This window comes from Fukomys damarensis, unplaced genomic scaffold, assembly GCF_012274545.1.
Source record: "Fukomys damarensis isolate Sample0158 unplaced genomic scaffold, DMR_v1.0_HiC HiC_scaffold_25, whole genome shotgun sequence".
Lineage (NCBI taxonomy): Eukaryota > Metazoa > Chordata > Mammalia > Rodentia > Bathyergidae > Fukomys > Fukomys damarensis.
In genome coordinates, this window is record NW_022900937.1 from 27,932,037 (window position 1) to 27,945,227 (window position 13,191).

Below are 13,191 nucleotides of genomic sequence, written 5' to 3' on the forward strand. Positions count from 1 at the left end.
GATATGCCTTTACTACTGTTTACATACATTAAATAATCCACAAGGAGCAGGGGCTCCTGGCAGTGGAGAGAAAACAAAAAGTAAAGATGAAATCTCCCAACTTCTGATTGAGATATGGAAGCCAAAATAAGGTTGTTAACATTCACTGCAAGGGACACCAAAAAAATAAAAGGAAACTGTTACTCTTGAAAACTATAGGGCAGATGAGGCTGCTAAGATGGCCTCCAAGAGTCCTGCCTGAAAATAGATGATCAAATAAAAAGCCCTGCCAAAGGCTCCCTGTGATAAAATCCTTGCCCTATAAGGTGGGCCTTTCTATTACACAAGAAAGGAGAACTTATGGTAAAGACAAGAAGGAGGATACCAAGGATTTTAAGGCTTATCATGGATCCTGCCAGATAACAACACCATGACATCACCCATGGAGGAAAGACTGCCATGAGTCAACTGCTGAGTTTATATTATTACATACCCAAACTAGTGTCAACTTGGGTGTCTGTCACCAGTCATGCCAGACATGTGCCAAGGTTGAACAAACCCAGGAACTTCAACCCTCACCAAATGTCCAACATAGTAGACTCTCCTTTTGAAAACATACAAATAGTCTTCACTGACATAAAACCCTTCAGGGGGTGTAAGTATCTCAAGGTGCTCATCTACACATACTTGAGATGTCCAGAGGCATTTCCCAGTAGAACAGAGAAGTCCACTGAGGTCTCTGAGACCCTGTTAAGGGAAATCATTCCAAGATGTGGACTGCCTTTGTCTATAGGCAGCAACAATGGGCCTGCATTTGTGGCAGAAGTGACCCAAAAATTGGCAGTGATGTTGAGAGTCAGATGGACTCTACACACAGCTTATAGACTTTATGGACCTCTGGAAAGGTTGAACAAATGAATGGTACCCTAAAGTCACTTTTATCTAAGTGTTATCAAAAAGCTCAGGTACTATGGGTCAGTGTACTGTCCATTGTCCTACTCAAGATCCAAAGCTCACCAGGACCCACTGAATACATACCTTTGAGATCTTATATGGAAGACCACCACCCATAATAAAATGCCTCCAAGGAGACTTGCATCAGTTGGGTAGCATGTCCTTAAGGGAACAGCTCATACAATTAGGAAGAAAATTTTCTCAGCTAGGTAAAAACAGCTGAAAGACCTGGCATGCCCACAGATGTACCTGTGCACACACACAATCCTGAGGTCGTGGTATGGGTAAAAGAATTGAAAAAAAAAAAAAAAACAACCTTACAACCTATATGGAGGGCCGGGGATTTGTCTCAGTGGTTCTGCTGCCTGCCTTGCAAGGGCCTGAGTTCGAGCCCCAGTACCAAACAAACAAAAACAACAAACAACAAAACAACCTAAATGGAAAGGGCCATATATGATCATTTTTAACCACACCCACATCTGTTAAGATTTCAGAGATCCAGCCATGGACTCATCACTCTTGAATCAAAAAAGCTCACAACAGCTACTCTTGGGAGGCCCACACCAAGGAGACACTTCCCTTAAAGAGCACCTTGAAGAGTCAACTCACTCAAAGCCCTGCTCCTGTCACTCTGAATGCTGACAGGTTGACACATGCCTGAAATGGAGGACCTCAACCCATGAACCATCGCTATGCTTTCCGGACTTGGTCTTTCCCTGACATCTTTTATCCTTTCCTACCTCATAGTGATTGTCTTTATTCTTCCCATAGGCTAGTGACTGTTACTCCAGAGGACTGATACACTTGCCATGCATTGGGGTTTTATGCTGGTGTTTGCTGTCTTATCCTGTTTGTCCTAGTCAATGTAAATGTACCGGGCAGCGAACCTGTATATTGGATATTTGAAGCTAGAATATTTGCCAGACCTGATCACAGATTTGACACAATATCAGGCCTTAAATACCCAGAATGGAAGCCATGGCAAAAGAGTATTTTGTTGCGGAACGAATTGGTAAGTGACATACACAGAGAGATGCAGAATGGAAGTAAAATAATAGGTTTATTTTGTCAACAAAAGGCTGGTCACACTCAAAAGTGGTGCCAGAGATCGACAACATACTAGGCTATAGGTTCCCCTTTTATAGATTTTACAGCCATGATCTCATTCAGGTGGCTACATTTCATTCTTTCAGTTCACATTGCCAATATACAAATCACGGTCACACGACAGTTAACTTTAACCCAAATGTAGCAATTATTTGTAGTTAGGGAGTTTACCTTTAAGATTCTTCTAGCTATTGGAAGCCAGGACAAAAGAGTATTTCACTTTTTTTTTTATGCTTGTCCCATACATTATGGATGGTCCCATATAACAACTGATTGTGAGGGAATTTGGTGGGAATGAGGTGTTATGTGGAAAAGTCTGGTAAATATTTATGTTCCCAGTGGAAAAACCTACCAGCTGGTCAACATTGCAGTCTGGACTGGGCTGGTTCCTTGGTATCTGTGCCATCATTATGGTGTGATAATTGGAAGTGCCCACATTATTAAACTGACTCAAGGGGACTCTTACTCAAACATCCCCCAATGGCAGGATGTTTTGATTATAAACAGGCAGATGTAACCTCTTACAATTTATGGTTGAGGATCCTGCAAACCTGTGGTGGATTTTTGGCCAATTTCCAAGTATGAGTAGATACCTGATGAAAAGACCCATGGTGGATTCTCCAAATTAAATGAGAATGGAAAGTCCCATCCCAGTCAGATAAATTAAGATTGCTCACACCCAGAAACCCCATTCTTATCAAAGTCATAAAAGGAAAAACAGTCAAAATGCCACAGAACTGGATAGAATTGATATGATAAATAGCACACATGAAGTACTGCTAGCTGCAGACCCCATCCTTGCCTCTGTCTGTTGGTTATGCACATCCCTATACCCCCTTACCCATTAGGTAATAGGGATATACTCCAGTTATGCCCAACTAAATCAGACTGCAAATGTCCCTAGTCAACTTGTAAGTCATTGAATGGACATGTTATATGGGAATTCCCACTAAAAATAATGTAACAGCAGACTGTGTAGAAACTCTCACTACCAAAACTACTATTGATGCCCCCAACAGGAACTTTCTTTGTGGAGATGGACCTTACTGTTCCTTCTCACAAACTTATCAAGGATCCTGTGCATTGGCCATCCTCATCCTAGACTTGTCCATCTACATGTCATATGCCATGTCATGGGTCCCCACTCATCTTTGGGCCCCATCAACTAGAAAAAAAAACACAAGATCCTGTGATATTACCTATTCTTGAAACCCTGGCTATTTCAGTAAGTCTCACTTCAGGAGCCATGGCTGTTGGTCTGGGACCAATAAAACACAATCCCTTTGGATAGCAGATTGCCAGTGACCTAGACACTGTCCAAAGAGCTCTGGGGACAATACAGAATCAAACTCTGGCACATGTAGTCCTCCAAAACAGAAGGGCCATAGATTTGTTTACAGCCCAACAAGGAGGCACCTGCCTATTCCTGGGAAAATGTTATTATACCAACCAATCAGGAGTAGTCAGAGAAAACGTAGAATAATAAAGAAAAGACAGAAATATGAACCACAAGAATTGTGGGGCACACTGATTGGAGACCATGACTGGGGGTCATATTAGGACAGTGATCATTGTCCTACTCCTAATAATATTTTCATAAACTGGTGCATATACTTGTCTCCCAACGCCTCTATTCTATAAAGATCCAGGAATCTTACCACCACATGGTGATATCAGTTTCTTTTGTTTTTCTGTTTTTGTTTTTGTTTTTTGGAACTGGGAATCAGACTCAGATCCTTGTGTTTGTGAGGCAGGCAGTGGAACCACTGAGCTAAATTCCCGTGCATCTCCTGGTGATATCAGAATCAGACACTTACATATACATCTGCCAAAATATAGAATCTCCAGATAGAGAATTACTAGGATCAAAAAGAGGGAATGGAAAGCAAATAAACTTCTCAGCTAAAGCTGGACTTGCTAACAGGGAAAGATGACTTCCCTCCAATTCTCTTAACATGCCCAAATCTGCCTGGGCCTGGCTTCCTCAAATATTTCAGGAATTTTCTTTGTTCTACCTTCCTTCCATATGCAAATAAGATAGAACTCAGTGTACTGTGAACCCACTGTGTGTGAAATTCTGTAACCAGTAAGTTTGCTGGACCTATATGTAAATAAAGGATTGGAACGTGTAAACCTACCCCTTCCTTATGTATATAACAACCCATCTCTGCCAAATGGTGGGGTCAGTCTCTTTGTGGAGAAGTCCCAGACTGACTCACAGCATTAGGAATGAAGCTGTACACTTTGCCTCCAAAACTTCTGGGTGCATCCTCCGTTCCCCTGGACTGTCTGCTGTATATATTGACTGGCATTTTGCCACTACAAAAGTATCTGGGGGTTTGAGATTGTATGTGTAGTATAATTTTAATGGATGAGAGAACTTAATAATATAATTTTTCAAACAATGGGAGTGTCCAACCCTTTTTATCATAAGCCATTTTGAGCCAGGGTATTCATTTCTGCTTACAGGGTGACTCAGTGTTTCATCCTGTGGTAACTTCAGAATGATGACTCACAGTGAAAAACATCAGCTGCTTTGGACATGCATCTTCACTCGAGGCAGTATACTAACCAGGGCAGTTCTCTGAATGTGTCAAAGTTTTGGTCACTCTGGCTGGTGTATTAATTTGGGGCCCACCAATTTTTGTTGGGAAATGGCTTTATTTCTCATCAAATAATACACATTGGAATTCAGAAGAAAAATTGGAAAAAGACCAAGATCAACCTCAACTGACTTTAGGTGTTTACCTCTGCTCAGAACTGAGGCTGAGGACCTGAAATTTCATCCTGTGAAGAGAGCTAAGTAGGAGGTGAAGAGGCCCACAATTTAAGTTTCCTGACTTCTCATGTTTCCTTGTCTTACCCCAGTGATTTGACTATGTGAGATGCATGGCAGTGTGTTGTGTATAACCTCGGGAGTGTGTTCAACCTTCTGAGTGTGGGTCCTTTTGGGAACTGCAATGAAGCAGGCTTCTTCCCTACTCAGCGTCCCTTTTGTTTCTTTTGCACCAAGTTGCTTGCATAAAATATAGGTTACTATCGACTTAAGAATTTATGATTTAACCATAAGATTATGATTTTCTTAGTTAAAAATGGAGTGGAGACTTGATTACATTTGAAGAGCAAAGAAAAATTAAGAAGTAAAAGGATTCTTTTGCATTCACCATAAATGTACCTAAAGATATATATAATTATGATGCATGTGAACACCACTTATGGTTCCTTCCTGTACATCTCTCCGATTTCACCTAGTTTCCCCTCAAAGTGATCACAGGATGGATTTTCTGAAGTCTCTTTGGACCTTAACAGTCTCATTAAGCAAAGTGTTATTTGGTTTCAATTCTTTGGAATTTTGAATAAGTTAATAATTGAGATTAATAGATCATTATTATTATGCTAGAAAGATTATTTGTGATTTCTTTGCCTGAATCTGTTGTCTGTAAGTTTTTAGGAAAATTCGTATTTCAGCCACTCTTACTCCCTTACTCTACTTCCTTTGGACTTAGGTTACTTCCAGTTCATTATTAATTTTTTTTCTGATATTAAAAATATTATTGAATTTTTCCTTAGGTAATTAGAATTTTTCATAGAATAAGAAATGCTGGCATACTAGTGAAAAGAATCAGAATTTGTACAAAATTTTCCTAGGAAATTGTCATCTAATATTTTATAGATATGTGGTTTTATTGTATTTTACCAACATGTGGAATAGTTTACTTTATATTTGTCCATTCAATCATACATTATGAAATACTTAATATTTAAACAAGCTTTTCATTTGACACAAGTGTCTTTTAAAAATTTGTGATTTCATCTCTAATTCTTAGGCATATTTTAGATATGTTGATTTTCAGTTTCAGTTCAAGACCTGAGAGTCTGTTTTGCATGAGTTTCAGTTCTTTGAGCACATTAAATTTTTTCTGTTTTTGACTTTTATTCATACATGCTTGCAGTATATAATAATTAAATTCATTGTAGGGAGTTGGTACATGTCCATAACACATTTCAGTTCTTTTTTCTCCCTAGAATTTAATTCTTCAGTGTTGTCTTGACTATGCTCTGTTTGGGTAAATATTTATTGTGAATTTTGAGAAGAATGTGTATTATATAGTTATTACATAAAGGATTATATTGTATCAAATCAATCCCTGTGAAGCATGAAGCAATTTTAACTTTCTTTACAGATTTTTATGCCTCCTTTGGATTTTTCTCAAAATTTTTAGACATAGGCAAGAATCAGTGATCAGTGGAGTATGTATACAGGACTGTTCTTTTTAGAGCACTGCTTTTTATAAATGATCTGATCACTGTAATCATTATCTACTTTTAGGTACAAATTGAATAACATCAAATTAATATATCTTCTGCTAAATCAATGTTAGACTACTGTGCTTCTTTTTGTTTTTGTTTTTGCATAGCTTTGTATTTAATCTATCTTTGTCAATATCTACATGACAATCACTCTTCTGTGGGTGGGCATAGGATTGGCACCACAACCCAGATGTGTAGACATTGATCAGATGTGATATCTGTTCCCTTTTTCTCGGACAGTTTAACCTGTTCTACTAATGGGCAGTGTAGAGTATGGCCCCTGCTGGTGGTCTGTAAGTCTCCTGTTTGCAGCTGTGCTGCTTTGCTTATTGCTAATGTCTGAATGATGTCTCAGTCTTTTCATATATAAATGCAGACATACAGATACAAATTGTACTTTCTTAATGGTGATTTGGTGTTGAAATATTTTGAAGTAAAATTTATTTGCAAAATTATTGGTAGGATTGAACAATAATAGTAGTGTAAGTATCCTGGGAGAGCACCCAGTTGATTGATTCTTTACCCAACTTGAGCGTCTCTTTCCCCATGAATGACCACTCTCCTACTTCAGTGGCTTTTCCTAAGGTTACCATGTGGATTTTCTATGAATTATGTTATTTTAGCTTCCTCCCTTGGAATTTTCAATAAGTGAGTAATATGGAAATTGAAAAGAGAAATATTTCCAGAGGTGGTTTTTTTTCTCATTATTGTTTACATGTGGTGATATGTGAATTAAGGGCAACGTGTTCTCACTCATTCCATTGGTCATGTGGTTCAGGAGTTTTAAAGTTTACCTAAAAGAGAATCACATCTATCTCCAGGAATAATAACACAGTGTTCTCTCTGGACATTGGAAAGAATTTACTGGTCTGTATATTTTGCTAAACTCCAAAGTAAAAGAAATGCGTGTACAGTGTATCATTTGATTTTTCTATTCTTGCAGAACTCTATTTTCTTATTATATTCTTATACATTTCATTTCTAGTGATTTTTCTCAAAGAAGTATTAGTTCTTAATTTATATTCAGTGTTTTTGCTTGAGTTAGATAGATATATTTTAGTAAATTTTTAAGATTTGTGTTTTTGATCTTTGCTCCTTGTACAAAATCTTTATACAGTGTGCATAGCAAATATTTCTTGTCTTGTATATATAGTCAGGACACTTTTTTCACATCAAAGTTATTTCACTATGAATTCTCAAGGAATTCAAGTTTGTTTCTCATTTCAATATGTAACTTAATTATTGTACATAGAATGCTAGAGTATATAATCCAGGCTTCCAAATACGTACCTCTTTCTCCCTGAACATGAAAGAAATAGATTGTGATTTCTTACAGAGACCCATAACACTGGCTATATCATGACTTACTATTCTATTTACATGTGGACCCAGTGAAGGCTTTTTCTCACCTGAGATTCATTTATCATTCTCTCTACTAATGGTACAGTCTCATGAAAGGTCTAATTTGAATGCCTTTCATGTATATTGTGTAAGCTGTTAACCTTCTTGCTTAGAAGGTATCAAATGCTGTTAGACTTTCATTAGGTTGTGCAGCTATGTTTTTTCTTTTTTAAAAAAAACAAAGGTGTCATTTGTAAATGACATGATTTCTTTGAAGTTTTCGGTTTTTAGGGGCCGTTTGAGGCACAGTCTCACTTTGTATTTCAGACTGGTCTTGAATTTACTATGTAGCCAAGGCTGGCCTTGAACTCATGGCAGTCCTCCTGTATCAGCCTCCAAAGTGATGGAATTATAGGCATGTACTGTCACACTTGGCTGAAATTTTCCTTTTGTGCCTAACTACTTTGTGACACGTTGGTTTTCAATGCATATAGTACATTTTATTCTTTTTTTCATCTTTTTCCTTTCATTACTCTCCCATACTCCTCTAGAATTTCTTATCTCTGAATACAAGGTGACCATTTGAGGACACTAAGGTACAAGATAATATGGCAGCCTTCTTTTTCATTGTTCATAGACTTGTTCCAATAAAACTGTTGATCCATTAACATTTTAATTAGCATTCATAAACCTTACTTGATGTTCAACTATAATCTTTTCTATGAAACCAAATTCAAGTTTCAAAATGCTGCCTAAGTACAATCAAAGAAAAAAAGACTCAGTGCCATAAATGATAAGATTTGAAAAGATAACTACCTATGGTTTATCAAAGCCATTCATGGGCCAGGGGTTTAGCTCAGTGGCACCATGCCTACCTCACAAACACAAGGTCCTGAGTTCTGTTCCCGGTACCAGGAAAAAAAAATTCACTAGATATTCCTCTTCCCTAATGTTTTGTGGATGGTGATCTTCTAGGCTCTCTCTGTGAGCTTTGCTGTAGAGACAATGCACTGATACCCTCGCATTGACTGAACCAAAGAACCACTGCTCCTATTCTTCTGGTGTTTTAGCAACAAGTAGCAGTCTGGCATCAGAGTTGTTATCTGAAAGAAATGTGCATACAAGTTGAATTGATGACCAAGACATGGAGTTAATATTTGAAGGATTCAGCTGTTTTGTTTGTTGAGACAGGGTCTCACTATGTAATTCAGGTTGGCCTCGAACTCACTGTGTACCTCACACTGGTCTTGAAATCATGGTGATCCTCCTGCCTCAGCCTCCTGAGTGCTGGGATTACAGACATGCACCAATTTAAATTTTTGTGAGAGGAGTTAAGATATTCCAAACTGTGAGTCTCAAACTTCCTTTGAGAAATACATGTATGATCATTTAGGAGGCAGTGAACTTTGAGGATGTGGTTGTGAACTTCACCATGGAGGAGTGGGCTTTGCTGAATCCATCCCAAAAGGAACTCTACAGAGATGTGATGTGGGAAAACTTCAGGAACATGGCTACTATAGGTAAGGGTACCATTACTTTCTCTTTTTTTAAAATTTCATTTTATTACTTTCTCTTTTATCCAATCAGAAAATATTATTTGTTGCTCATGAGTGCAGTTTCATTCAATAGAATGTGAAAACATTTTGAAGAATATCTCTGGCCTGGTTATATTTTGTCAGGAATTTAACTTAAATCTTTTAACTTTTATGTAATAGTGTAGTGACTCCTTCTATTTCTGTGTCTACAATTCAGGAGGATACTGGAATGACTGGGATGTTGAAGAAGAGTACAAGACTTACTGGAAAAATCTAAGGTAATTTGCACTCATGAGGAAAAAGAGTATTCCTTTAGAGTCAGTGTGTGAGCAGAAATATGACAACCAAGAAAATGAGGCCATGTTCAAGTTTATTAGTCTCACAAATATTCTCCAACGATGTACACAGATTGAGTATGTGTAATCTGACAATTGAATATAGAAATATTCTAACAGAGGAAACTGAGTTAGTACTGATATCATGCAACAAGTGATACTATCTGACATATGAGTTCAAAAACTGTTCTTTCATGATCAACATCATGAAAATATGTGAAATTGCATTTAGCTATAACATGTAGGTATATATGAAAAGAATAAATTTGGAGTTTAGACAGCAACCCATCCTCAGGATATTTATATATACATGTGAATATGAGACATTTGGTAACCTTGAAGCTAAAAATTGCTAACCTTGAAGGAATCTTCAAAGTGCAAGTGAATGCTAGTGTTGTAATAATAGATCTTTTCAAGCCATCCTGCAGAGAACTGTGGCCATATATGTTTTAAAATTCTCAGAAGGCCCCCTCCAACATTGGTGATGGCAGTGTTAAGTACAGCAATGGTGATAGTCAATATCTAGATGCCTCAAAAAGAAAAACTAGAAGTTCTGTTTGATCCAAGCATACCTCTCCTGGCTATATTATCAAAAGAGCTAAAATCATATTATACTGAAACATGCATACTTATAGTCAAAGCAGGCTGATTTATGTCAGCTGAGCCCTGGGATCAGCTTAGATGTCCATCATTAGAAGCATGGATAAAGAAAACTTCTGATAGGCTCAGCAGGGTGGGACATTCTTGTAAACTCTGCACTCTGGGACGCTGATTCAGCAGGATGGCCTGAGCAACTGAATCATCAGTGTGAATCTGTTTAAAAAGAAGAAATGTAAAAGCTGGATATCTAATTCAGTACTAAGACCTGTGTTTAATTCCCAGCACTGAAAACAACAACAAAAAAAACGCAGTATGCAGTCAGCCCTAAGATGAATGATATGTCATTTGCCGGAGGAAATGGCTGGGGTTTCATCCCATAATGCTAAGTGAATTAAGTCAGGCACAGATTGACGAATGTAATATGTTCTCGGATATGAAAAACTAAAAATACAAATTCGGGAGTAAATAGAAAAAGGAAAGGTGGACTTTAGAGATAGTAAAAGACACACAGTGTAAGGAGAGGAGGGGGAGCATGATGGGTGAAAAGTATAAAAAGTGATCAATATGTGATGTACATATGTACCAGTTGCCAAAAATAAAACCAAACCTTCTGTATTGCAAAATATCCTAACTTAAATATTCCCAAATAAATACTTCTCTTTTGGTAAAGGTTGTTTTGAAGGTATCCTCTGGGGCATTCAGGTAATTTATTGTCACAATTTCTTGGCAGGCATTAAAACACAACTTGTTTTGGTTAATTATTAATATAGGGACCCATTGCATTGGGATTTTTTTTCTTTATAGAAATAAAGCTTGGAATCAACATGAGGAAATACTCCTTTGGAGTCTAGGTGCTGATGTGCACGTGAAACAAGCTAATGTAAAACCAGCTGAAAGTCTTGCTTGTAGAAACCCCCTGGCTGAGACTTTGTCACTAAATGTGCCCATCATAGCTCACAGTGCACTGAGGCCATGTGAGTATTTGCGATCTGAAGAGAAGATGTACAAATGTACTGAGCATGGAACAACTTTCAGTGATTTCCAGTCCCTTCAGAAGCATGCAAGAACAAAGATTGGAGAGAAGCCTTATGAATGTGATCAATGTGGGAAATCCTACTCAGATCTCAGTGAAAGACCTCACCTTAGAGAGAAGACCGCTGTATGTAAGAGTAATTCAAAGGCCTTCAGCACACCTAGTGATGTTCAGATCCATGAAAGAAATCGCAGTGAAGGGAAACACTATGTATGTAAGCAATGTGGAAAAGCGTTCAGCACACATCGATATTGTCAAATACATAAAAGAAGTCACACTGGGGAGAAACCCTACGTATGTAAGCAATGTGGAAAAGCTTTTAGTACACAGGGTTATTGTAAAATACATGAAAGAAGACACACTGGGGAGAAATCCTATTTATGTAAGCATTGTGGGAAAGCTTTCAGCACACATGGATATTGTCAAATACATCAAAAAACTCACTCTGGGGAGAAACCTTATGTATGTAAACAATGTGGGAAAGCTTTCAGCAAGCGTATTACATGTAATATACATGAACGAAATCACACTGGGGAAAAACCCTATGTCTGTAAGCAGTGTGGAAAAGCTTTCAGTGCACACTCTTATTGTAAAATACACGAAAGAAGTCATGCTGGAGAGAAACCCTACGTATGTAAGCAATGTGGGAAAGCTTTCAGCAGGCGTAGTACATGTAACATACATGAAAGAAATCACACTGGGGAGAAACCCTTTGTGTGTAAGCAATGTGGGAGGGCTTTTAGCACACATCGTGCTTCTCAAAATCATGAAAGAATTCATACTGGAGAGAAACCCTATGTATGTAAGCAATGTGGGAAAGTTTTCAGTACGCAGAGTTATTGTAAAACACATGAAAGAACTCATGCTGGGGAGAAACCCTATGTATGTAAGCATTGTGGGAAAGCTTTCATCAGGCACAGTGAATGTAAAATACATGAAAGAATTCACACTGGTGAGAAACCCTATGTATGTAAGCACTGTGGAAAAGCTTTCAGTACACAGAGTTACTGTAAAATACATGAAAGAACTCACACTGGGGAGAAGCCATATGTATGTAAGCAATGTGGAAAAGCTTTCAGTACACACCTTTATTGTGAAAGACATGAACGGACTCACACTGGAGAGAAACCCTATATATGTAAGCAATGTGGGAAAGCTTTCATCAGGCACAGTGAATGTAAAATACATGAAAGGACCCACACTGGGGAGAAGCCGTATATTTGTAAGCATTGTGAGAAAGCTTTCAGCACAAAGTATTATTGTAAAATACATGAAAGAATTCATACTGGAGAGAAACCATATATATGTAAACAATGTGGGAAAGCTTTCAGTACACGCAGTTACTGTCAAATGCATGAAAGAATTCACATGGGGAGAAACCCTATGTAACTTAGCAAAGTAGGAAAGCTGTCAAATCCATGAAGTCTCACTGGAAAGAAACTTTATGTATATAAATCTATTTTTAAAATTCTGTGACAATTTCTAGATCTGTAGAAATAACACAAAATGTGTGATGTCAGTATTCATAAATTTTCCTGAAAATACAATTCCAAGTGGAGATACCCTAAAGTACAGAGTGTGTTTTTCAATAACTTGCTTATAATTATCTGTATTGTAATATATATATATATGTGTGTGTGTGTGTGTGTGTGTGTGTGTGTGTATTGTTTAATATAAAAATGTTGGGTTGAAATAATTATGTATTTTTTGTGGCTTTGAGCTTAATATGTACTGTCTTTTAATTAAAAGTGGTGAATTGAAATGTGATTTTTACTTGTGTTTATGTAGTTTTTGTTTTGCCTTTAAAATTGGGAAGTATAGGTCACAAAAAAAAATTTTGTTACGTTCTGACTTAAGGACTTACTTAATACAATCTCTTATTTTATTCCATTACCATAGTGAATGCTAAAACGATAATTATTAAATAGGTGAAGAAAGAGAGTAATGCACAAAAGATTGTTCGTTAACATAGAATTATTTAAAAACACTTACTGGC

The 13,191-nt window shown here is 37.4% G+C and overlaps 1 protein-coding gene across 1 annotated transcript in view; it reads left to right on the top strand.

Annotated features, from left to right (window-relative positions):
- LOC104865498 (zinc finger protein 14) overlaps positions 1-12,766 on the top strand; it is a 67,348-nt gene extending 54,582 nt beyond the window's left edge. Inside the window, exon 5 of the mRNA XM_010629022.2 lies at positions 11,465-12,766. Coding sequence (XP_010627324.1) covers positions 11,465-12,584 — 1,120 coding nt within the window. The 3' untranslated portion in view covers positions 12,585-12,766. The remainder of the gene's footprint in view (positions 1-11,464) is intronic.
- Positions 12,767-13,191: the final 425 nt, after the last annotated feature.